This window comes from Amia ocellicauda, chromosome 7 (genome assembly GCF_036373705.1).
Source record: "Amia ocellicauda isolate fAmiCal2 chromosome 7, fAmiCal2.hap1, whole genome shotgun sequence".
Classification (NCBI taxonomy): Eukaryota; Metazoa; Chordata; class Actinopteri; order Amiiformes; family Amiidae; genus Amia; species Amia ocellicauda.
Window position 1 is genome coordinate 7,307,979 of NC_089856.1, and position 27,889 is coordinate 7,335,867.

The 27,889-nt window shown below is 39.5% G+C and overlaps 1 protein-coding gene across 1 annotated transcript in view; it reads right to left on the reverse strand.

Annotated features, from left to right (window-relative positions):
• LOC136752648 (adhesion G protein-coupled receptor E2-like) overlaps positions 1-27,889 on the reverse strand; it is a 55,578-nt gene that overhangs the window by 24,810 nt on the left and 2,879 nt on the right. The window contains exons 2-11 of the mRNA XM_066708137.1: positions 26,689-26,733; positions 24,337-24,483; positions 18,206-18,322; positions 15,982-16,113; positions 13,609-13,725; positions 11,381-11,512; positions 8,993-9,109; positions 6,771-6,902; positions 4,398-4,514; positions 2,174-2,305 (exon numbers count right to left, since the gene is read on the reverse strand). Of these exons, the coding sequence (XP_066564234.1) occupies positions 2,174-2,305; positions 4,398-4,514; positions 6,771-6,902; positions 8,993-9,109; positions 11,381-11,512; positions 13,609-13,725; positions 15,982-16,113; positions 18,206-18,322; positions 24,337-24,483; positions 26,689-26,733 (1,188 nt within the window). The remainder of the gene's footprint in view (positions 1-2,173; positions 2,306-4,397; positions 4,515-6,770; positions 6,903-8,992; positions 9,110-11,380; positions 11,513-13,608; positions 13,726-15,981; positions 16,114-18,205; positions 18,323-24,336; positions 24,484-26,688; positions 26,734-27,889) is intronic.

The window sequence follows — 27,889 nt, forward strand, 5'->3', positions numbered from 1 at the left end:
CACGCTTCACCCGGTGTCCCTGGAAACCCCGGCACATACGGTGTGGTTAAGCCTACGGGCCTACACCTAAGGTGGTTGCCTCTATCAATAGGCAAGGTCGTCTCCGATCATGTAGACTGTACTGTCTAGCATGCTCTCTCAGGGAGGCCCCCCCCTGGTTTCGGAGTGGCGCCTCCATCCGCTTATGGTACAGAAATTGTGGAGCCGGTGTGGAAGGAAAGTTAGAAATCTTTCCCTCATATCTATTCTACTCTCTTGTATACTTAAGAAAGATAAGGTCAAGCCAGAAGGACAGGCCAGAAGGTAGCTTGTTTTCTGTTTGTTATTTACGATGAGAATCTTGGAGACAATGTCAAACAGTATGATTGAAGTGCCTGCTCCCAAATCCATGTGTTGACCTATGAACTCTGTCTTATAATGATATATATTCTGCTTAGCTAACTCTCTAAGATAATATAGTAATGACTTTGTGATTGTAACCAGATATTTGTTTTTTGTGTATAAAAGCCTCTGACTTTTCAATGAAGGCAGAGCGACTTTGGGATCTTCTTGATTCACTTTTCCTCTCCACGCTGCGTAGTGATCGTCCTCCTTCAAGGAGAGCCTTGTTAGCTCCCATTGAGAGCAGACTTGTCTCAGGTGCAGGACACGCTTTGGCACCCCAACCCGGGCCTCCTCCAGCTCTGGGCCTGGCCCCTGAGCAGGAGCGTTTGATTGCTTGGGGTCTGTCAGACGTGGTAGTAACCACTATTTAGTTGGCGAGAGACGGCGGTCAAGATCCAGTTCATTGCCCCATTGGGGTCATATTACAATTTCTACAAAGCTGTTGGACCAGGGCAAGTCCCTGTCCACGCTCAAAGTGTATCTGGCGGCCATCTCCGCATGTCATGTCTGGATAATTTCTTGGCTGTGCAGTATGTAAAGGGAACCCGACGGCTGCGGCTTCCTTGCACCCCTTCACTGCCGCGCATGGCACCTTGATGTAGTGCTGGACAACCTTTTCCAAGCCCCATTTGAGCCACTGAACTCAGCTGAGCTGAAGCTAGTGTCACTTAAGACTGTGTTTTCCTGGCAATCACCTCTGCAAAACCTGTGAGTGAGTTACACACCCCGTCTGTACACCCATCTTGTGTCCATTTTGCGGTAGATTGCTGCAAGGTCACGCTAAAGCCTAACCCTGCATTCCTCCCAAAAGTGCTGTATCCATTTCATATCAACAGACCCATTGACTTGATGGCTTTTCATCCTCTTCCCTTTGCTTCAGAGCAAGAGATTCGGCTTCACCTGCTATGCCCTGTGCGGGCCCTCAGGTGCTATTTGGAATGCACTAAGGACATTCGGTGCTCAGACCAATTGTTTGTCTTATGGAGGGCGGATACAGGACCAGACTCTTTCAAAGCATTGGATTGTGCACACCATTACCATGGCCTACAAGTCCACTGGGACCTTGGTCCTCGCTCCTGAAAAAGGAAGCACTGCCCAAGGGTTGCAAGGTTGCGCTGGAGTCCCGCTCCCAGTAAAAGAGGATGAACCTGCACTGACATCATGTTTCAAAGAACAGGAAGTGAGAAGGGACCTGTTCTGAGTGACAAGCGCAGGGGCCAATGGCAGCTTTGATAGAGTGAAGTTTCTCGATCGTGTTTCTACATAAGTGCGTAGAAACACCTCCCCCTCGGGCAGTGCTTCCTTTTCACATAACCAGTTGGTGTTGTCACACACATACACTCTTCATTGGCGTTCTATCACACAGCACTCACAATGGCCTTATTGCCCCCTAATTGAGATTACAATTTAATAGGTAGACGTTTGACCCGTTGATGACTACAACAGTACCCCATTCCATATTGTTTTTTTCTTGTTTTTGTTAGCAATTGCACACAACCATAAGAAGGGTACCATCATTTTTTTCCAAAAGATATTTAGAAATGCTGTGATGTCAAATTAACATGAAATATATATATATATATATATTTGAGAATTTATTGCAAGGTAAGGTACCTGGCCATTCCCTGCAATAGTTTGTATCCAAATAAACACAAGAGCACAAATCACACTTTCACTAGTATACTTGTGTAGTACTGTATATATTAAACATGGGTACTGTAAGTTCCAGTTGTGCAACACTTTTGGAGAAATATGCCAGTATCCACAAATATTCTCAGCAAAGTCTCACCTGAGCAATGTCCGGTGCTGTTTCCAGAGTTGTTGAATCCTTCATGACACTCACATCGATAGCCGCCAATTTGATTTATGCAGCTTGCATTGGAACCACAGACTGATGGAATCATGTTACATTCATTTATATCTGTAATGGAAAGATATCGGAAGTGAACTGTTATCCAATCTTAGTGACTCTTTTTGAAGAAAGACTCAGCATTCCAGTCATAACGTCTTGGATAGAAGGAAAACTACAATCTCACCAGATCTGTAATCTCCGCAACAACAGGAGTCATTATTATTGAGTGTTACTGTTTATATATATATATATATATATATATATATATATATATATATATATATATATATATGTATATATGTATATGTGCGTGTTTACAGCTCTGTATGATTCTACAGCAATAATATCGATTGGCCATAATTATGCTAATTATGATTTTTTGTAGATGGTGCAGTAACTTCAGGCTGTTTTTTTAAGACTCCTGTTATACAAAACACAAGTTACAATCACATTGCAAAGACACTCGATTGTGAAAATCACACTTGATCACAAAATTACAAACCAGTGTGAGGTGAGTGGCATGATTCCGTTTATGGTAGAATTTGAGTTATGTTTAGTTTATTGAGATGAAAGTGATGGCTGCAGATTCCACATGTTTTCCCTTCTTAAATGACAGATTGTTTACTTGTCCAAACACTTACCACTATACATTCATCTATGTGTTGTTGGGATGGAGAAAAAAATAACTCTGTCTTCATCGTTTGTCCCACAGCTGTGGACACAGCTACACTGCATGTTGTCTGTGGAAACTATAACTATCACAAAGTAAGAATATGAAATAAGAAACAGTAACACTCAGTTGACTTGAAAATGAGAAATCCATTTGCCATGGATTAAAAGACAAATCCATTGATTTGTAGTTTTTTCTGATATCCAGGACGATATGACGCAACACAGCCTGAAATACTGACGGAACATACAGACTGGGTTTAGACATCCACCATTATTTTGTAAGTTCTACATTTTAAAGTTTTAAAAGTTGCTTATATGAAAGAATCGACCTGGAACAAGAGAAGATGCATAACCCCTTAATGTTTGGTTACCATGGTAGATTTCCTTTAATGTACAATATTTATTAAACTAACACAATCACTGAATAACATTGAAATTCAGGGTGTGAATATCTTCAGCTACAACACTAACAATTATTCTAATGAAAATGGTTCTCATTGAGAAAATAATGCAGTTTTAACAGTTTTGCCTTCAATTGTCCATTCAATCATAGGCCTCTGAATTAGTGCTGGCTGCTATTACTCACTCCCTAGCACATTCCAATGATGTTAATATCAGGTGTGTGGTCAAAAGGATCAGCACCAATCATGCAAAAGGACTTACACCAATTTAGGAATGTGGACTATTTAAGTAATATAAGTTATGTGCCTTAGGTTATTGTTTAAAAGCAATCCCTTTCCCCAAAAAGTTGCTTTACTGGAGGTATTCCATACTCTGGAAATATTGCCTTAATTATGCTTTATATTTCCATCTTGTGAGTTTTACTTTAAATGCCAAACAACATATTTTAGAATATCTCATCTATTTGTCTTATTACATATTTATTTTTGGAGTTTTATATTGGCTGCCTTTCAAATGTCTGCTTTGAGTGACGCACACATTGATATGGCTGAACTGCACGAACTGTATAACCCTTTTGTACAGATGACCCTGTTAGTTTAGTTGAGCTTGTTAAGTTTCTAGATAATACAAGCTAAGTGAACTGAATAATTTTAGATTGGAAAATAGAGGATTATGTGATTTGTGCATTTTAAAATCATGAAAGGTTGAATGTCAGTCTAAAACAGCGGTGTCAGACTCCAGTCCTGGGGGGCCGCAGTGTCTGCTGGATTTTGTTCCAGCCCAGCTCTCAGCTCCTTAATTGGTCTAATTAAACAATTCAATTGATGAATTGAACCCTTCTCTCCAGACTCTGAAATGTTCTGTGGGTTCAGTGTTTTGAGTCAGACACATCGGCTATAAAAAATAGTGTTAGATATGCCTACCTGAGTAAATAGTGACACTAAGTAACTGGGAGCTCCTGTTGAACAAAAACCACCAGACACTGTGACCCCCCATGACTGGAGTCTGACACTCCTGGTCTAGAAGATCAATGACACAAGTATCCATGGACACAAATGGAACATATTTGATTAAATACATATCTTACCTTTGCAGTTATGTCCGCTGAATCCTCTGTCACATTCACAACTGTAGCTGCCAGGTGCATTCCTGCAGGATGCATTACTGCCACACAAGGGAGTACTGCTTTTACACTCATCAACATCTAAAATAAAATAATATCAGGCTATTTTAAGATCCCGGTACAGCTGGTGGTCTACTACCCTCGGCCCCACTTGGACCCTGGACCACGCTTCACCCGGTGTCCCTGGAAACCCCGGCACATACGGTGTGGTTAAGCCTACGGGCCTACACCTAAGGTGGTTGCCTCTATCAATAGGCAAGGTCGTCTCCGATCATGTAGACTGTACTGTCTAGCATGCTCTCTCAGGGAGGCCCCCCCCTGGTTTCGGAGTGGCGCCTCCATCCGCTTATGGTACAGAAATTGTGGAGCCGGTGTGGAAGGAAAGTTAGAAATCTTTCCCTCATATCTATTCTACTCTCTTGTATACTTAAGAAAGATAAGGTCAAGCCAGAAGGACAGGCCAGAAGGTAGCTTGTTTTCTGTTTGTTATTTACGATGAGAATCTTGGAGACAATGTCAAACAGTATGATTGAAGTGCCTGCTCCCAAATCCATGTGTTGACCTATGAACTCTGTCTTATAATGATATATATTCTGCTTAGCTAACTCTCTAAGATAATATAGTAATGACTTTGTGATTGTAACCAGATATTTGTTTTTTGTGTATAAAAGCCTCTGACTTTTCAATGAAGGCAGAGCGACTTTGGGATCTTCTTGATTCACTTTTCCTCTCCACGCTGCGTAGTGATCGTCCTCCTTCAAGGAGAGCCTTGTTAGCTCCCATTGAGAGCAGACTTGTCTCAGGTGCAGGACACGCTTTGGCACCCCAACCCGGGCCTCCTCCAGCTCTGGGCCTGGCCCCTGAGCAGGAGCGTTTGATTGCTTGGGGTCTGTCAGACGTGGTAGTAACCACTATTTAGTTGGCGAGAGACGGCGGTCAAGATCCAGTTCATTGCCCCATTGGGGTCATATTACAATTTCTACAAAGCTGTTGGACCAGGGCAAGTCCCTGTCCACGCTCAAAGTGTATCTGGCGGCCATCTCCGCATGTCATGTCTGGATAATTTCTTGGCTGTGCAGTATGTAAAGGGAACCCGACGGCTGCGGCTTCCTTGCACCCCTTCACTGCCGCGCATGGCACCTTGATGTAGTGCTGGACAACCTTTTCCAAGCCCCATTTGAGCCACTGAACTCAGCTGAGCTGAAGCTAGTGTCACTTAAGACTGTGTTTTCCTGGCAATCACCTCTGCAAAACCTGTGAGTGAGTTACACACCCCGTCTGTACACCCATCTTGTGTCCATTTTGCGGTAGATTGCTGCAAGGTCACGCTAAAGCCTAACCCTGCATTCCTCCCAAAAGTGCTGTATCCATTTCATATCAACAGACCCATTGACTTGATGGCTTTTCATCCTCTTCCCTTTGCTTCAGAGCAAGAGATTCGGCTTCACCTGCTATGCCCTGTGCGGGCCCTCAGGTGCTATTTGGAATGCACTAAGGACATTCGGTGCTCAGACCAATTGTTTGTCTTATGGAGGGCGGATACAGGACCAGACTCTTTCAAAGCATTGGATTGTGCACACCATTACCATGGCCTACAAGTCCACTGGGACCTTGGTCCTCGCTCCTGAAAAAGGAAGCACTGCCCAAGGGTTGCAAGGTTGCGCTGGAGTCCCGCTCCCAGTAAAAGAGGATGAACCTGCACTGACATCATGTTTCAAAGAACAGGAAGTGAGAAGGGACCTGTTCTGAGTGACAAGCGCAGGGGCCAATGGCAGCTTTGATAGAGTGAAGTTTCTCGATCGTGTTTCTACATAAGTGCGTAGAAACACCTCCCCCTCGGGCAGTGCTTCCTTTTCACATAACCAGTTGGTGTTGTCACACACATACACTCTTCATTGGCGTTCTATCACACAGCACTCACAATGGCCTTATTGCCCCCTAATTGAGATTACAATTTAATAGGTAGAAGTTTGACCCGTTGATGACTACAACAGTACCCCATTCCATATTGTTTTTTTCTTGTTTTTGTTAGCAATTGCACACAACCATAAGAAGGGTACCATCATTTTTTTCCAAAAGATATTTAGAAATGCTGTGATGTCAAATTAACATGAAATATATATATATATATATATTTGAGAATTTATTGCAAGGTAAGGTACCTGGCCATTCCCTGCAATAGTTTGTATCCAAATAAACACAAGAGCACAAATCACACTTTCACTAGTATACTTGTGTAGTACTGTATATATTAAACATGGGTACTGTAAGTTCCAGTTGTGCAACACTTTTGGAGAAATATGCCAGTATCCACAAATATTCTCAGCAAAGTCTCACCTGAGCAATGTCCGGTGCTGTTTCCAGAGTTGTTGAATCCTTCATGACACTCACATCGATAGCCGCCAATTTGATTTATGCAGCTTGCATTGGAACCACAGACTGATGGAATCATGTTACATTCATTTATATCTGTAATGGAAAGATATCGGAAGTGAACTGTTATCCAATCTTAGTGACTCTTTTTGAAGAAAGACTCAGCATTCCAGTCATAACGTCTTGGATAGAAGGAAAACTACAATCTCACCAGATCTGTAATCTCCGCAACAACAGGAGTCATTATTATTGAGTGTTACTGTTTATATATATATATATATATATATATATATATATATATATATATATATATATATGTATATATGTATATGTGCGTGTTTACAGCTCTGTATGATTCTACAGCAATAATATCGATTGGCCATAATTATGCTAATTATGATTTTTTGTAGATGGTGCAGTAACTTCAGGCTGTTTTTTTAAGACTCCTGTTATACAAAACACAAGTTACAATCACATTGCAAAGACACTCGATTGTGAAAATCACACTTGATCACAAAATTACAAACCAGTGTGAGGTGAGTGGCATGATTCCGTTTATGGTAGAATTTGAGTTATGTTTAGTTTATTGAGATGAAAGTGATGGCTGCAGATTCCACATGTTTTCCCTTCTTAAATGACAGATTGTGTACTTGTCCAAACACTTACCACTATACATTCATCTATGTGTTGTTGGGATGGAGAAAAAAATAACTCTGTCTTCATCGTTTGTCCCACAGCTGTGGACACAGCTACACTGCATGTTGTCTGTGGAAACTATAACTATCACAAAGTAAGAATATGAAATAAGAAACAGTAACACTCAGTTGACTTGAAAATGAGAAATCCATTTGCCATGGATTAAAAGACAAATCCATTGATTTGTAGTTTTTTCTGATATCCAGGACGATATGACGCAACACAGCCTGAAATACTGACGGAACATACAGACTGGGTTTAGACATCCACCATTATTTTGTAAGTTCTACATTTTAAAGTTTTAAAAGTTGCTTATATGAAAGAATCGACCTGGAACAAGAGAAGATGCATAACCCCTTAATGTTTGGTTACCATGGTAGATTTCCTTTAATGTACAATATTTATTAAACTAACACAATCACTGAATAACATTGAAATTCAGGGTGTGAATATCTTCAGCTACAACACTAACAATTATTCTAATGAAAATGGTTCTCATTGAGAAAATAATGCAGTTTTAACAGTTTTGCCTTCAATTGTCCATTCAATCATAGGCCTCTGAATTAGTGCTGGCTGCTATTACTCACTCCCTAGCACATTCCAATGATGTTAATATCAGGTGTGTGGTCAAAAGGATCAGCACCAATCATGCAAAAGGACTTACACCAATTTAGGAATGTGGACTATTTAAGTAATATAAGTTATGTGCCTTAGGTTATTGTTTAAAAGCAATCCCTTTCCCCAAAAAGTTGCTTTACTGGAGGTATTCCATACTCTGGAAATATTGCCTTAATTATGCTTTATATTTCCATCTTGTGAGTTTTACTTTAAATGCCAAACAACATATTTTAGAATATCTCATCTATTTGTCTTATTACATATTTATTTTTGGAGTTTTATATTGGCTGCCTTTCAAATGTCTGCTTTGAGTGACGCACACATTGATATGGCTGAACTGCACGAACTGTATAACCCTTTTGTACAGATGACCCTGTTAGTTTAGTTGAGCTTGTTAAGTTTCTAGATAATACAAGCTAAGTGAACTGAATAATTTTAGATTGGAAAATAGAGGATTATGTGATTTGTGCATTTTAAAATCATGAAAGGTTGAATGTCAGTCTAAAACAGCGGTGTCAGACTCCAGTCCTGGGGGGCCGCAGTGTCTGCTGGATTTTGTTCCAGCCCAGCTCTCAGCTCCTTAATTGGTCTAATTAAACAATTCAATTGATGAATTGAACCCTTCTCTCCAGACTCTGAAATGTTCTGTGGGTTCAGTGTTTTGAGTCAGACACATCGGCTATAAAAAATAGTGTTAGATATGCCTACCTGAGTAAATAGTGACACTAAGTAACTGGGAGCTCCTGTTGAACAAAAACCACCAGACACTGTGACCCCCCATGACTGGAGTCTGACACTCCTGGTCTAGAAGATCAATGACACAAGTATCCATGGACACAAATGGAACATATTTGATTAAATACATATCTTACCTTTGCAGTTATGTCCGCTGAATCCTCTGTCACATTCACAACTGTAGCTGCCAGGTGCATTCCTGCAGGATGCATTACTGCCACACAAGGGAGTACTGCTTTTACACTCATCAACATCTAAAATAAAATAATATCAGGCTATTTTAAGATCCCGGTACAGCTGGTGGTCTACTACCCTCGGCCCCACTTGGACCCTGGACCACGCTTCACCCGGTGTCCCTGGAAACCCCGGCACATACGGTGTGGTTAAGCCTACGGGCCTACACCTAAGGTGGTTGCCTCTATCAATAGGCAAGGTCGTCTCCGATCATGTAGACTGTACTGTCTAGCATGCTCTCTCAGGGAGGCCCCCCCCTGGTTTCGGAGTGGCGCCTCCATCCGCTTATGGTACAGAAATTGTGGAGCCGGTGTGGAAGGAAAGTTAGAAATCTTTCCCTCATATCTATTCTACTCTCTTGTATACTTAAGAAAGATAAGGTCAAGCCAGAAGGACAGGCCAGAAGGTAGCTTGTTTTCTGTTTGTTATTTACGATGAGAATCTTGGAGACAATGTCAAACAGTATGATTGAAGTGCCTGCTCCCAAATCCATGTGTTGACCTATGAACTCTGTCTTATAATGATATATATTCTGCTTAGCTAACTCTCTAAGATAATATAGTAATGACTTTGTGATTGTAACCAGATATTTGTTTTTTGTGTATAAAAGCCTCTGACTTTTCAATGAAGGCAGAGCGACTTTGGGATCTTCTTGATTCACTTTTCCTCTCCACGCTGCGTAGTGATCGTCCTCCTTCAAGGAGAGCCTTGTTAGCTCCCATTGAGAGCAGACTTGTCTCAGGTGCAGGACACGCTTTGGCACCCCAACCCGGGCCTCCTCCAGCTCTGGGCCTGGCCCCTGAGCAGGAGCGTTTGATTGCTTGGGGTCTGTCAGACGTGGTAGTAACCACTATTTAGTTGGCGAGAGACGGCGGTCAAGATCCAGTTCATTGCCCCATTGGGGTCATATTACAATTTCTACAAAGCTGTTGGACCAGGGCAAGTCCCTGTCCACGCTCAAAGTGTATCTGGCGGCCATCTCCGCATGTCATGTCTGGATAATTTCTTGGCTGTGCAGTATGTAAAGGGAACCCGACGGCTGCGGCTTCCTTGCACCCCTTCACTGCCGCGCATGGCACCTTGATGTAGTGCTGGACAACCTTTTCCAAGCCCCATTTGAGCCACTGAACTCAGCTGAGCTGAAGCTAGTGTCACTTAAGACTGTGTTTTCCTGGCAATCACCTCTGCAAAACCTGTGAGTGAGTTACACACCCCGTCTGTACACCCATCTTGTGTCCATTTTGCGGTAGATTGCTGCAAGGTCACGCTAAAGCCTAACCCTGCATTCCTCCCAAAAGTGCTGTATCCATTTCATATCAACAGACCCATTGACTTGATGGCTTTTCATCCTCTTCCCTTTGCTTCAGAGCAAGAGATTCGGCTTCACCTGCTATGCCCTGTGCGGGCCCTCAGGTGCTATTTGGAATGCACTAAGGACATTCGGTGCTCAGACCAATTGTTTGTCTTATGGAGGGCGGATACAGGACCAGACTCTTTCAAAGCATTGGATTGTGCACACCATTACCATGGCCTACAAGTCCACTGGGACCTTGGTCCTCGCTCCTGAAAAAGGAAGCACTGCCCAAGGGTTGCAAGGTTGCGCTGGAGTCCCGCTCCCAGTAAAAGAGGATGAACCTGCACTGACATCATGTTTCAAAGAACAGGAAGTGAGAAGGGACCTGTTCTGAGTGACAAGCGCAGGGGCCAATGGCAGCTTTGATAGAGTGAAGTTTCTCGATCGTGTTTCTACATAAGTGCGTAGAAACACCTCCCCCTCGGGCAGTGCTTCCTTTTCACATAACCAGTTGGTGTTGTCACACACATACACTCTTCATTGGCGTTCTATCACACAGCACTCACAATGGCCTTATTGCCCCCTAATTGAGATTACAATTTAATAGGTAGACGTTTGACCCGTTGATGACTACAACAGTACCCCATTCCATATTGTTTTTTTCTTGTTTTTGTTAGCAATTGCACACAACCATAAGAAGGGTACCATCATTTTTTTCCAAAAGATATTTAGAAATGCTGTGATGTCAAATTAACATGAATATATATATATATATATATATATATATATATATATTTGAGAATTTATTGCAAGGTAAGGTACCTGGCCATTCCCTGCAATAGTTTGTATCCAAATAAACACAAGAGCACAAATCACACTTTCACTAGTATACTTGTGTAGTACTGTATATATTAAACATGGGTACTGTAAGTTCCAGTTGTGCAACACTTTTGGAGAAATATGCCAGTATCCACAAATATTCTCAGCAAAGTCTCACCTGAGCAATGTCCGGTGCTGTTTCCAGAGTTGTTGAATCCTTCATGACACTCACATCGATAGCCGCCAATTTGATTTATGCAGCTTGCATTGGAACCACAGACTGATGGAATCATGTTACATTCATTTATATCTGTAATGGAAAGATATCGGAAGTGAACTGTTATCCAATCTTAGTGACTCTTTTTGAAGAAAGACTCAGCATTCCAGTCATAACGTCTTGGATAGAAGGAAAACTACAATCTCACCAGATCTGTAATCTCCGCAACAACAGGAGTCATTATTATTGAGTGTTACTGTTTATATATATATATATATATATATATATATATATATATATATATATATATATATATATATGTATATATGTATATGTGCGTGTTTACAGCTCTGTATGATTCTACAGCAATAATATCGATTGGCCATAATTATGCTAATTATGATTTTTTGTAGATGGTGCAGTAACTTCAGGCTGTTTTTTTAAGACTCCTGTTATACAAAACACAAGTTACAATCACATTGCAAAGACACTCGATTGTGAAAATCACACTTGATCACAAAATTACAAACCAGTGTGAGGTGAGTGGCATGATTCCGTTTATGGTAGAATTTGAGTTATGTTTAGTTTATTGAGATGAAAGTGATGGCTGCAGATTCCACATGTTTTCCCTTCTTAAATGACAGATTGTTTACTTGTCCAAACACTTACCACTATACATTCATCTATGTGTTGTTGGGATGGAGAAAAAAATAACTCTGTCTTCATCGTTTGTCCCACAGCTGTGGACACAGCTACACTGCATGTTGTCTGTGGAAACTATAACTATCACAAAGTAAGAATATGAAATAAGAAACAGTAACACTCAGTTGACTTGAAAATGAGAAATCCATTTGCCATGGATTAAAAGACAAATCCATTGATTTGTAGTTTTTTCTGATATCCAGGACGATATGACGCAACACAGCCTGAAATACTGACGGAACATACAGACTGGGTTTAGACATCCACCATTATTTTGTAAGTTCTACATTTTAAAGTTTTAAAAGTTGCTTATATGAAAGAATCGACCTGGAACAAGAGAAGATGCATAACCCCTTAATGTTTGGTTACCATGGTAGATTTCCTTTAATGTACAATATTTATTAAACTAACACAATCACTGAATAACATTGAAATTCAGGGTGTGAATATCTTCAGCTACAACACTAACAATTATTCTAATGAAAATGGTTCTCATTGAGAAAATAATGCAGTTTTAACAGTTTTGCCTTCAATTGTCCATTCAATCATAGGCCTCTGAATTAGTGCTGGCTGCTATTACTCACTCCCTAGCACATTCCAATGATGTTAATATCAGGTGTGTGGTCAAAAGGATCAGCACCAATCATGCAAAAGGACTTACACCAATTTAGGAATGTGGACTATTTAAGTAATATAAGTTATGTGCCTTAGGTTATTGTTTAAAAGCAATCCCTTTCCCCAAAAAGTTGCTTTACTGGAGGTATTCCATACTCTGGAAATATTGCCTTAATTATGCTTTATATTTCCATCTTGTGAGTTTTACTTTAAATGCCAAACAACATATTTTAGAATATCTCATCTATTTGTCTTATTACATATTTATTTTTGGAGTTTTATATTGGCTGCCTTTCAAATGTCTGCTTTGAGTGACGCACACATTGATATGGCTGAACTGCACGAACTGTATAACCCTTTTGTACAGATGACCCTGTTAGTTTAGTTGAGCTTGTTAAGTTTCTAGATAATACAAGCTAAGTGAACTGAATAATTTTAGATTGGAAAATAGAGGATTATGTGATTTGTGCATTTTAAAATCATGAAAGGTTGAATGTCAGTCTAAAACAGCGGTGTCAGACTCCAGTCCTGGGGGGCCGCAGTGTCTGCTGGATTTTGTTCCAGCCCAGCTCTCAGCTCCTTAATTGGTCTAATTAAACAATTCAATTGATGAATTGAACCCTTCTCTCCAGACTCTGAAATGTTCTGTGGGTTCAGTGTTTTGAGTCAGACACATCGGCTATAAAAAATAGTGTTAGATATGCCTACCTGAGTAAATAGTGACACTAAGTAACTGGGAGCTCCTGTTGAACAAAAACCACCAGACACTGTGACCCCCCATGACTGGAGTCTGACACTCCTGGTCTAGAAGATCAATGACACAAGTATCCATGGACACAAATGGAACATATTTGATTAAATACATATCTTACCTTTGCAGTTATGTCCGCTGAATCCTCTGTCACATTCACAACTGTAGCTGCCAGGTGCATTCCTGCAGGATGCATTACTGCCACACAAGGGAGTACTGCTTTTACACTCATCAACATCTAAAATAAAATAATATCAGGCTATTTTAAGATCCCGGTACAGCTGGTGGTCTACTACCCTCGGCCCCACTTGGACCCTGGACCACGCTTCACCCGGTGTCCCTGGAAACCCCGGCACATACGGTGTGGTTAAGCCTACGGGCCTACACCTAAGGTGGTTGCCTCTATCAATAGGCAAGGTCGTCTCCGATCATGTAGACTGTACTGTCTAGCATGCTCTCTCAGGGAGGCCCCCCCCTGGTTTCGGAGTGGCGCCTCCATCCGCTTATGGTACAGAAATTGTGGAGCCGGTGTGGAAGGAAAGTTAGAAATCTTTCCCTCATATCTATTCTACTCTCTTGTATACTTAAGAAAGATAAGGTCAAGCCAGAAGGACAGGCCAGAAGGTAGCTTGTTTTCTGTTTGTTATTTACGATGAGAATCTTGGAGACAATGTCAAACAGTATGATTGAAGTGCCTGCTCCCAAATCCATGTGTTGACCTATGAACTCTGTCTTATAATGATATATATTCTGCTTAGCTAACTCTCTAAGATAATATAGTAATGACTTTGTGATTGTAACCAGATATTTGTTTTTTGTGTATAAAAGCCTCTGACTTTTCAATGAAGGCAGAGCGACTTTGGGATCTTCTTGATTCACTTTTCCTCTCCACGCTGCGTAGTGATCGTCCTCCTTCAAGGAGAGCCTTGTTAGCTCCCATTGAGAGCAGACTTGTCTCAGGTGCAGGACACGCTTTGGCACCCCAACCCGGGCCTCCTCCAGCTCTGGGCCTGGCCCCTGAGCAGGAGCGTTTGATTGCTTGGGGTCTGTCAGACGTGGTAGTAACCACTATTTAGTTGGCGAGAGACGGCGGTCAAGATCCAGTTCCTTGCCCCATTGGGGTCATATTACAATTTCTACAAAGCTGTTGGACCAGGGCAAGTCCCTGTCCACGCTCAAAGTGTATCTGGCGGCCATCTCCGCATGTCATGTCTGGATAATTTCTTGGCTGTGCAGTATGTAAAGAGAACCCGACGGCTGCGGCTTCCTTGCACCCCTTCACTGCCGCGCATGGCACCTTGATGTAGTGCTGGACAACCTTTTCCAAGCCCCATTTGAGCCACTGAACTCAGCTGAGCTGAAGCTAGTGTCACTTAAGACTGTGTTTTCCTGGCAATCACCTCTGCAAAACCTGTGAGTGAGTTACACACCCCGTCTGTACACCCATCTTGTGTCCATTTTGCGGTAGATTGCTGCAAGGTCACGCTAAAGCCTAACCCTGCATTCCTCCCAAAAGTGCTGTATCCATTTCATATCAACAGACCCATTGACTTGATGGCTTTTCATCCTCTTCCCTTTGCTTCAGAGCAAGAGATTCGGCTTCACCTGCTATGCCCTGTGCGGGCCCTCAGGTGCTATTTGGAATGCACTAAGGACATTCGGTGCTCAGACCAATTGTTTGTCTTATGGAGGGCGGATACAGGACCAGACTCTTTCAAAGCATTGGATTGTGCACACCATTACCATGGCCTACAAGTCCACTGGGACCTTGGTCCTCGCTCCTGAAAAAGGAAGCACTGCCCAAGGGTTGCAAGGTTGCGCTGGAGTCCCGCTCCCAGTAAAAGAGGATGAACCTGCACTGACATCATGTTTCAAAGAACAGGAAGTGAGAAGGGACCTGTTCTGAGTGACAAGCGCAGGGGCCAATGGCAGCTTTGATAGAGTGAAGTTTCTCGATCGTGTTTCTACATAAGTGCGTAGAAACACCTCCCCCTCGGGCAGTGCTTCCTTTTCACATAACCAGTTGGTGTTGTCACACACATACACTCTTCATTGGCGTTCTATCACACAGCACTCACAATGGCCTTATTGCCCCCTAATTGAGATTACAATTTAATAGGTAGAAGTTTGACCCGTTGATGACTACAACAGTACCCCATTCCATATTGTTTTTTTCTTGTTTTTGTTAGCAATTGCACACAACCATAAGAAGGGTACCATCATTTTTTTCCAAAAGATATTTAGAAATGCTGTGATGTCAAATTAACATGAAATATATATATATATATATATTTGAGAATTTATTGCAAGGTAAGGTACCTGGCCATTCCCTGCAATAGTTTGTATCCAAATAAACACAAGAGCACAAATCACACTTTCACTAGTATACTTGTGTAGTACTGTATATATTAAACATGGGTACTGTAAGTTCCAGTTGTGCAACACTTTTGGAGAAATATGCCAGTATCCACAAATATTCTCAGCAAAGTCTCACCTGAGCAATGTCCGGTGCTGTTTCCAGAGTTGTTGAATCCTTCATGACACTCACATCGATAGCCGCCAATTTGATTTATGCAGCTTGCATTGGAACCACAGACTGATGGAATCATGTTACATTCATTTATATCTGTAATGGAAAGATATCGGAAGTGAACTGTTATCCAATCTTAGTGACTCTTTTTGAAGAAAGACTCAGCATTCCAGTCATAACGTCTTGGATAGAAGGAAAACTACAATCTCACCAGATCTGTAATCTCCGCAACAACAGGAGTCATTATTATTGAGTGTTACTGTTTATATATATATATATATATATATATATATATATATATATATATATATATATATATGTATATATGTATATGTGCGTGTTTACAGCTCTGTATGATTCTACAGCAATAATATCGATTGGCCATAATTATGCTAATTATGATTTTTTGTAGATGGTGCAGTAACTTCAGGCTGTTTTTTTAAGACTCCTGTTATACAAAACACAAGTTACAATCACATTGCAAAGACACTCGATTGTGAAAATCACACTTGATCACAAAATTACAAACCAGTGTGAGGTGAGTGGCATGATTCCGTTTATGGTAGAATTTGAGTTATGTTTAGTTTATTGAGATGAAAGTGATGGCTGCAGATTCCACATGTTTTCCCTTCTTAAATGACAGATTGTTTACTTGTCCAAACACTTACCACTATACATTCATCTATGTGTTGTTGGGATGGAGAAAAAAATAACTCTGTCTTCATCGTTTGTCCCACAGCTGTGGACACAGCTACACTGCATGTTGTCTGTGGAAACTATAACTATCACAAAGTAAGAATATGAAATAAGAAACAGTAACACTCAGTTGACTTGAAAATGAGAAATCCATTTGCCATGGATTAAAAGACAAATCCATTGATTTGTAGTTTTTTCTGATATCCAGGACGATATGACGCAACACAGCCTGAAATACTGACGGAACATACAGACTGGGTTTAGACATCCACCATTATTTTGTAAGTTCTACATTTTAAAGTTTTAAAAGTTGCTTATATGAAAGAATCGACCTGGAACAAGAGAAGATGCATAACCCCTTAATGTTTGGTTACCATGGTAGATTTCCTTTAATGTACAATATTTATTAAACTAACACAATCACTGAATAACATTGAAATTCAGGGTGTGAATATCTTCAGCTACAACACTAACAATTATTCTAATGAAAATGGTTCTCATTGAGAAAATAATGCAGTTTTAACAGTTTTGCCTTCAATTGTCCATTCAATCATAGGCCTCTGAATTAGTGCTGGCTGCTATTACTCACTCCCTAGCACATTCCAATGATGTTAATATCAGGTGTGTGGTCAAAAGGATCAGCACCAATCATGCAAAAGGACTTACACCAATTTAGGAATGTGGACTATTTAAGTAATATAAGTTATGTGCCTTAGGTTATTGTTTAAAAGCAATCCCTTTCCCCAAAAAGTTGCTTTACTGGAGGTATTCCATACTCTGGAAATATTGCCTTAATTATGCTTTATATTTCCATCTTGTGAGTTTTACTTTAAATGCCAAACAACATATTTTAGAATATCTCATCTATTTGTCTTATTACATATTTATTTTTGGAGTTTTATATTGGCTGCCTTTCAAATGTCTGCTTTGAGTGACGCACACATTGATATGGCTGAACTGCACGAACTGTATAACCCTTTTGTACAGATGACCCTGTTAGTTTAGTTGAGCTTGTTAAGTTTCTAGATAATACAAGCTAAGTGAACTGAATAATTTTAGATTGGAAAATAGAGGATTATGTGATTTGTGCATTTTAAAATCATGAAAGGTTGAATGTCAGTCTAAAACAGCGGTGTCAGACTCCAGTCCTGGGGGGCCGCAGTGTCTGCTGGATTTTGTTCCAGCCCAGCTCTCAGCTCCTTAATTGGTCTAATTAAACAATTCAATTGATGAATTGAACCCTTCTCTCCAGACTCTGAAATGTTCTGTGGGTTCAGTGTTTTGAGTCAGACACATCGGCTATAAAAAATAGTGTTAGATATGCCTACCTGAGTAAATAGTGACACTAAGTAACTGGGAGCTCCTGTTGAACAAAAACCACCAGACACTGTGACCCCCCATGACTGGAGTCTGACACTCCTGGTCTAGAAGATCAATGACACAAGTATCCATGGACACAAATGGAACATATTTGATTAAATACATATCTTACCTTTGCAGTTATGTCCGCTGAATCCTCTGTCACATTCACAACTGTAGCTGCCAGGTGCATTCCTGCAGGATGCATTACTGCCACACAAGGGAGTACTGCTTTTACACTCATCAACATCTAAAATAAAATAATATCAGGCTATTTTAAGATCCCGGTACAGCTGGTGGTCTACTACCCTCGGCCCCACTTGGACCCTGGACCACGCTTCACCCGGTGTCCCTGGAAACCCCGGCACATACGGTGTGGTTAAGCCTACGGGCCTACACCTAAGGTGGTTGCCTCTATCAATAGGCAAGGTCGTCTCCGATCATGTAGACTGTACTGTCTAGCATGCTCTCTCAGGGAGGCCCCCCCCTGGTTTCGGAGTGGCGCCTCCATCCGCTTATGGTACAGAAATTGTGGAGCCGGTGTGGAAGGAAAGTTAGAAATCTTTCCCTCATATCTATTCTACTCTCTTGTATACTTAAGAAAGATAAGGTCAAGCCAGAAGGACAGGCCAGAAGGTAGCTTGTTTTCTGTTTGTTATTTACGATGAGAATCTTGGAGACAATGTCAAACAGTATGATTGAAGTGCCTGCTCCCAAATCCATGTGTTGACCTATGAACTCTGTCTTATAATGATATATATTCTGCTTAGCTAACTCTCTAAGATAATATAGTAATGACTTTGTGATTGTAACCAGATATTTGTTTTTTGTGTATAAAAGCCTCTGACTTTTCAATGAAGGCAGAGCGACTTTGGGATCTTCTTGATAATAAAAATGGTTGAGTAATTATGTGTTAACTGAAACACATAAATGTATGTTTAATATTTTCCATTATTTGATACAGGAAACAAACTGGAAGACTGTCTGTGTCAGTTTTTTCCCCCCATTGTTTTTCCTGCACATACTGCATATATATATATATATATATATATATATATATATATATATATATATATATATATATATATAATATGACAGCTATCTTGCAGTATGTGCAGGACTATGTATATGTCTTTGATTTTTGTGGAATTCATATTCAGGAATTCAGTACAATTCCTGATTCTAAGCCATTTTAAGATTGCACCATTCAACGTCTGGTAAATTATAGATTCGTTAGTCATTTCTCTCCTCCAGCCAGCTATAGTGAAACCACCGAAGACAGATTTTCCATAATACTTGAGTAACTTTTGTTTATTGGCTAATTATTAGTTAACAGTTATTGCATTGTTGCTGATTACTTCTGTAGTTTAGGACTTTTTGCTGTTACTACGTCTGTACTTATGGATACCCTACACCTTGACACACACCAGGGATGGAACTCTTATTTTTTGCACTTAAAAAATATATGTTAATAATACATTTTTACTAGGATATTCCACACTTAATATACTTACTATTGTAAATCATACAACCTTATTCTGGCAAATATATACACAAATTAATACACCTTCCTAATTGAAAATTGTAAGCTTGTGGTAAAGGAGTTATGTATGACAGGGAACAGCTGTGAAGTTCTGTGTTTTACAATACAGGCCTGTGGTCACCAAAGTGCAACAATTATCACTTCCATGATGGTCTTCACAAGCCCAGACTCCCTCACTGAAAAAATCCAATTGACGTCAGCACTACAACATTTTGTAAATCACAGGCATTCAAGATACTTTGCATATATCGTAAACCAGGGCAACAAACCCAAATACAAACTACGTTCTGGTAACAGTTCTCAGTTTGATAACAAAAAAAGAAAAGGTGACTTAAAACTAAATTACACTTAAGTAACTCTTCCTCAGAACCAAAGCATGCAAAGCCATGCTTGGTTGTAAAGGAAAGAGAATTAGCTAAAACAACCGTTTACATATCACATACAATGCAAAATTAACATTTGTAAAGGGAATTATTTATATTCAAATTGTAGAACAGAAACTGGCCCAAAACATTAACAAAATCATTGACAACAGACTTTTGATCAACACATTTCAAATGAAAGATTACTGTAAAAGAACACCTGGCTTGTTTGGTAGCAAATGTACACTCACCTAAAGGATTATTAGGAACACCATACTAATACTGTGTTTGACCCCCTTTCGTCTTCAGAACTGCCTTAATTCTACGTGGCATTGATTCAACAAGGTGCTGAAAGCATTCTTTAGAAATGTTGGCCCATATTGATAGGATAGCATCTTGCAGTTGATGGAGATTTGTGGGATGCACATCCAGGGCACGAAGCTCCCGTTCCACCACATCCCAAAGATGCTCTATTGGGTTGAGATCTGGTGACTGTGGGGGCCAGTTTAGTACAGTGAACTCATTGTCATGTTCAAGAAACCAATTTGAAATGATTCGACCTTTGTGACATGGTGCATTATCCTGCTGGAAGTAGCCATCAGAGGATGGGTACATGGTGGTCATAAAGGGATGGACATGGTCAGAAACAATGCTCAGGTAGGCCGTGGCATTTAAACGATGCCCAGTTGGCACTAAGGGGCCTAAAGTGTGCCAAGAAAACATCCCCCACACCATTACACCACCACCACCAGCCTGCACAGTGGTAACAAGGCATGATGGATCCGTGTTCTCATTCTGTTTACGGCAAATTCTGACTCTACCATCTGAATGTCTCAACAGAAATCGAGACTCATCAGACCAGGCAACATTTTTCCAGTCTTCAACTGTCCAATTTTGGTGAGCTTGTGCAAATTGTAGCCTCTTTTTCCTATTTGTAGTGGAGATGAGTGGTACCCGGTGGGGTCTTCTGCTGTTGTAGCCCATCCGCCTCAAGGTTGTACGTGTTGTGGCTTTACAAATGCTTTGCTGCATACCTCGGTTGTAACGAGTGGTTATTTCTGTCAAAGTTGCTCTTCTATCAGCTTGAATCAGTCGGCCCATTCTCCTCTGACCTCTAGCATCAACAAGGCATTTTCGCCCACAGGACTGCCGCATACTGGATGTTTTTCCCTTTTCACACCATTCTTTGTAAACCCTAGAAATGGTTGTGCGTGAAAATCCCAGTAACTGAGCAGATTGTGAAATACTCAGACCGGCCCGTCTGGCACCAACAACCATGCCACGCTCAAAATTGCTTAAATCACCTTTCTTTCCCATTCAGACATTCAGTTTGGAGTTCAGGAGATTGTCTTGACCAGGACCACACCCCTAAATGCATTGAAGCAACTGCCATGTGATTGGTTGGTTAGATAATTGCATTAATGAGAAATTGAACAGGTGTTCCTAATAATCCTTTAGGTGAGTGTAATGCAAATGCTTTGAGGGACTTGAACATGTAATTGATAGAACTAATACTTGAAAATAAAGAAAGTTTGTAACTCAAGGTAACATTTGTTTCACAATACACAAAGCCATCACACCTCCAATATACATCCTACAGGAATCAAGGGAGAGGAATGGCAAAGACTGATTCAGTTTCAATTGTATTACCCCAAACCTGACCAATCTGAAGTCTGGAGGGAAAGAGATTAGAATCTCTTTGTCAAACCTATAAAAACAGAAAGTTAAAACTAGCAATTTGGAGTGGAACATCCTGGGAGTGAAAAACCCTAGGAGATGAAATCCAGGAAGATTGGAAGGAGCCAAAGTGGAAACCCAGAAAGGAATCAGGACCAGAACTTCTACACCAAAAACCTGGAAGTCCTCAAGGCGACGCAGTCTGCCAGCCCTCCCAGCTATTGAACGTCTGCATAACTGAATCTCAGTAAACCACACACGTAGTATATTTTGTGTACTAGTAAAGGATTAGGTAAATCACAATTACATAAAACCTAGTTGTGTATGAGATCCATATCCATCCAAGCCAAAATCCAGTTCATAGTCCTATCTCAATTGAAAGTACTTACTAATAAAAACAATAACTGCAAAATGAAAAATTAAAAGGCAATTTGTCCATTGCAACATTTTCACTGTATCATAACAGATCAGCATCCCTTAACACTTATTTTTTTACATTATTTACACTACACTTTGTAATACTTTGAAAATATTGTATTTGAAAACTGGGTAAGTGAGTCTGCTAAGAAAAAAACACACAATAATAATAACAATTATACTAATAAATGTGTGTACAGTTTTAGACAGTTTCTCATAGGAAACCCTGTCATTTTGGCATACAAATGTATCAGTGACTTCTGACTTTGATTATATGAAACTTGCTATGGAAGCTTCTCGAGAATCAGACAGTCAGCTTCTTAAGAAAAAGAAAAAAGTCATGCAATCAAATGATTACAGTCCCAAGCTATTTCTGAATATATAACCTGATAATTTGGGGAAATGTTCCTTCCTCTTTCATGTTTAAAGAGAAGTTAGTAGTGGAAAACAGACATACTAACAAAATAAGTGTGTGACCAGGATTCTGATTTGTTTAAACTTAGTGTTATCTAAGATTAATACAAAGAAGGCTGCATTTTGGATTGCCAGAGCAGGATTTTCTCTGTATATAGCTGATAATAAATTGGATGCACATTGTTATATTTTTCAGTTATTATTTAGATTAAAATTCCAATCATGCAATCTTTAATTTAGTTATGTAAACAAAGTGAGTGTTGATTTATTATTATTATTATTATTATTATTATTTATTGGCAGTCGCCCTTATCCAGGGCGACTTACAACATAAGTGAAAAATACATAGAAGTACACTTACACATGCCATTTGTTGTGTACATTCTACATAATGTAGTGGGAAAATTTATTTCCTTTATATTCTGTATATATTATTAATTGTTTCATGTTGTTATATTATACATTGTTTCAGTTTATCTATGAAGCAATCATTAGTTTGTATTTATTCTGTCCGAGAGGTTACTTCAATCAAGCATTGTCTTTCCATGATTTCATTCAACCACTGTCTTCTGGATATTCAATCAGCTGAAACAGTCAAACAATATAGAGATTGTGTGTTTTGGGGCACAGGTATTTGGTTAAAGACTCGCAAATTAACATCATATGTTTAACAGTAATGAAAACATATACACTTAGTAGAATCAATTAAACACACAATCACCGAGAGGGTTTATAAGCAAAGGATCAGTTTTGTCGCAATTACTGCTGGTGAGTGTATTTTTTGCGATTCTGCATTAATTTGCCAACACATGCTGGCGCAACGAATGACAACGAATGAAAGCAGTGTGCTAAATGGAGAGTATGCCGTGGTTAGTGCCAGCTCCATACTTACGTAGTACTCACGTTACATACACATTTAAATGAACTTGGAGGCTGAAGTTCGTCCCCAGCTGTAGACTAAACAGTGTCCCGCAACGAAGCCCAAAATCACTGCTTCCGCCCTCTGGACTAAATACGAGACTAATTTAGGGCCGGATTAAGTCAAAACTTTGCTATAGAAAAAGGATAGCTCGAAGATAGCACCAAAAACTGTTGCATTATTCCCCTTGCAAGCTTTAACAGTGAGTTGTGGTATGAAAAACTGAAAATATAATAAAGTGACTAATTTTATATCATTACCTTAGTCGATAATCTGATTTGTCAAGACATCTATGTTGTGCCTTCATAACATTTATTTTTGTTGCATGTGGTTTTCTTCAAGATAAAAATGAGTAACAGTAAAAATACCTTGATTGTTTAAATGCAATGTAGGATTAAAACAACAAATTAATATCTTGTATGCCCCCTTTATAAGGCCCACACAGAAACATGCACATTCACTTTATTGCTAAAATCCATAGCTCTCAATTTATAAGCATTGGGCGTGAGTCTCGTGCTGTGAGGCTGCACCTCACGCTCTCACGCCTTGTGGATAAATCCTCATGCATTTCAAACTGTTTTTTATCTTGATTAACATTATCTCTTATCTTATACATAGACACACGCCCACACACACTCACTTGACCCTTGATCATTGTATTTGCATTGTACTATTTGTATTGTACTTACCTTTTCTTTAAATACTCTGTTGGCTATTTTCTGTAATTCTGGAAATTAACTTAATTGAGTAGTAATAGATTGATTATTTGTCAGCATTTCAATTTTAGTTTTGTACTTATTCAGGATAGCTGGGTTAATTTCATTTTTCATAGCAGTTTGGTGAGAATTGCAAAGACTAAACTGTATATTTTGATTTGTATGTATTGAAAACAATTACAAATGGAGGAAAGGATACAAATAATGATTACTTACCTATACATTGAATAGATCGATCTATGAAGTGAATTGCTCCATATTGTGAAGGAGTGAACCCATTCTTACACTGACAATAGTAACCTTCATTTGTATTGAAGCAATATGAATCACCAGGACAGATGTCTTCTATTGTACACTCATTATCTGCAAATTACAGGGATGAATTACTGAGAAAAACACAAAAACATATTTTTGGTGGTGCAGCATCACGTTATACTGTAGGGAAGTTTCTCATCAGCAGGGACTGGGAAGCTTGTCAGGATTGAGGGAAAGTGGATGGTGTGCAGGCAAATAACTTGTATTTATTTATATTTATTCATTCATAATTTTTATCTATGTGTCAGAGACACCCACCCTGTTTCCAATGTGATCAATTAAAATGGCATGATCAACAGTATGAAAGGCTGCACTGAGGAATATGAAAATTGTATATACATAACTATTTATTGTTCTGTTTGAACATTGGGTGGGTTGAATTTAATGTAATTTTAAAAGGATGAGAAATTAACAACATACGGTTAACAGTGGCATGATCAACAGTATCAAAGGCTACTCTGAGGTTTAATAGGACTACTATAGAGCATTCACTTGTCCGCTTTCATAACAAGGTTGTTGGTTACTTTTAGCAGTGCAGTTTCAGTGCTGTGTATAGAACAAAATCTTTCAGTCTGCTAGAGGCTTAAAACTGGAACACAAATTCACTGCTTTTCACTATTGATTGTTAATCTGAAACCATACATTGATGCTGTTTGGTATATTTGTGTATAAAATGTGGATATTGTAGGATGCAACTTACTAATGCTACAAGGTTCTATACTGTGTTTCCTGTGTGTTATGCGACATTGTTTGTTGCTAAACTAATTAATTGTGTTCTGAATATGGTGATTAATCCATTAAAGAACCACTGCTATGTGATGGGTATTGAATGAGTTGCCTGGATCCTCTGAAGTTATTTACACACACAACAATGTAAAACAATAATAGGTAACCCTTGTTTGGGAAGAGAAGTGCAATTTGCATCTTAATTTTACTTCAAATACAGTTTAGTGGCATGCATTATATTGCTTAGATGGGTAATTTCTGGTCTGTGTCTAGGTCCTAGTGATGGTATATACAGACGGGTGACAGATTAAAGGAAAAAACAACAAAGTATCTTAGTAAGGTGTTGGGCTACCACGAGCCACCAGAACAGCTTCAAAGCACCTTGGCATAGATTCTACAAGTCTCTGGACTCTACTGGAGAGATTAACACCATTCTTCCAAAATATATTCCCTCATTTGGTGTTTTGATGATGGTGGTGGAGAGCGCTGTCTAACACATTGGTCCAAAATCTCCCATAGGTGTTCAATTGAGTTGAGATCTCATGACTGCGAAGGCCATAGCATGGTTCACATTTTTAATATGCATCAAAACATTCAGTGAGCCCTCGTGCCCTGTGGATGGGGGCATTGTCATCCTGGAAGAGACCACTCCCATCAGGATAGCATAACAGAGACTCGGGACCCCCTCACTGTAGGTCACTGTAGTCATTGAATGTATGCTTTTTGACCACAATTTCCAACCCTGATGTCTTTCCAATAGATCTAAATGCAGATGTAACTTTAGTCACTGTTCCTATTGAAACACTAGCCCGTTGAGCAGTCTTTTTGACTGAAGCTCCTGAAAATTCGTGCCCCAATAATGACCCATCTTTCAAAGTCACTTAGATCCTTTCCTCTGGATCCAAAATCGAGGTCAACTGGGTCTGCTCAGCATTTTTATACATGCCACAGAGCATGATAGGATGTTAATTGCTTAATTGTATCAAAACATCTGCATTCGTTTTGTTCCTCCACTAACTTATTCAGGTTTTTCCTTTAATTTGTCACCCATCTGTATATGCAATTACTTATTGGTAGAATTCTCTGCACCTACCCCAAGACACATTATTGGAAGTCTCACTAAAGGAAATTCTGCTGAAGTCAGGCAAGAATCAATACTGGGTTGAAAAACAAAACACATTTCAGGAAGAAAACAACCTGAAGTACAAGGCAAAGCCACACTGGAATGGTTTAAAATTAAGAAAGTGAATGTCCTTGAGAGGCCCAGTGCAAATCCAAACTTGAATCCAATAGAAAATGTATGGCAAGACATGAAGAACTGGACGAACTACAGTATGCAAAGAGTAATGGGAAAAAGTTACACTATCCTACTGTGCAAAGCTGATAGAGACCTATTCAAAAACTCTGAACAGTAATATATATATATATATATATATATAAATAAATATATTTTAAAAAAAAATCAAGAAGCTTGGTAAATATATTCCAAGAAGCTGGAGCGGAGTATAATGATTTAGTGAGACTTACCAGTGCTCGTTCCACAGGCAGTGTGGGAAAAAATTACAAAAATAACTGTTGGATGGGAAACGAGAGAACATATTTCAATTCATGAAAAAGTGTTTATTTAATGAGTTAACAGAAATTAAAAAATAAACCATTGACCCATTTCAGTGGTATTCTTACACATAACAGCATAAATTGTTACATTTCTAAGCAGACGCCCTCATCCAATTATTTATATATCTTATATTTATCTTTTTTTTCCAAATGAGGTGAGACAGGGATGTTCTTTCATTGTCAAGTTTGTGGTTTTCCTAACATTCACTTAACACAACTCACACCTCAAGTTATAGAGTGCTAATGATTGTGGTAGGTGGTATTGTAGTTCAAATAACATTGAAGAAAAACTGATAAAAAAAAAAAAAGATTAGAAAATGCATGTTTTTCAATGATTAAAATATCAGGTTCAAATGATGTATTCCTAACCAGAATATACAGAAACAATATATTGAGTTGATCGAAAAATAAATTCCGAACGTTAACCATTTAAGCAAGGTTGGAACCCATAGAGAATCATCAGCCTAAATAAAAATATATATACAGTACTGTGCAAAGGTTTTAGGCAGGTGTGAAGAAATGCTATAAAATAAGAATGCTTTCAAAAATAGACATGTTAATAGATTATATTTATCAATTAACAAAATGCAAAGTGATTGAAGAGAAGAAAAATCTACATCAAAACTATTTTACCACCCTGTGCCTTCAACATTATCAATTCCTCTAGGTACACTTGCACACAGTTTTTGAAGGAGCTTGGCAGGTAGGTTGGCCCAAACATCTTGGAGAATTAACCACAGTTCCTCTGTGAATCTTCCAGTTGTGAAGGGAAGTAAGCATGATGCGTCTCTTCTGCTGCAGTAAGTTTCCTTGGCCAACCACTGCATCTATGGTCCTCAATGTTGACCGTTTTTGTTTTTTTTTTTCCAAAAGAGCTTGGACAGCACATCTGGAAACCCCTGTCTGCCTTGAAATGTCTGCCTGGGAGAGACCTTGCTGATGCAGTAGAACTACCTTGTGTCTTGTTGCTGTGCTCAGTCTTGCAATGGTGTATGACTTTTGCCAGTAAACTGTCTTCAGCAACCTCACCTTGTTAGCTGAGTTTGGCTGTTCCTCACCCAGTTTTATTCCTCCTACACAGCTGTTTCTGTTTCAGTTAATGATTGTGTTT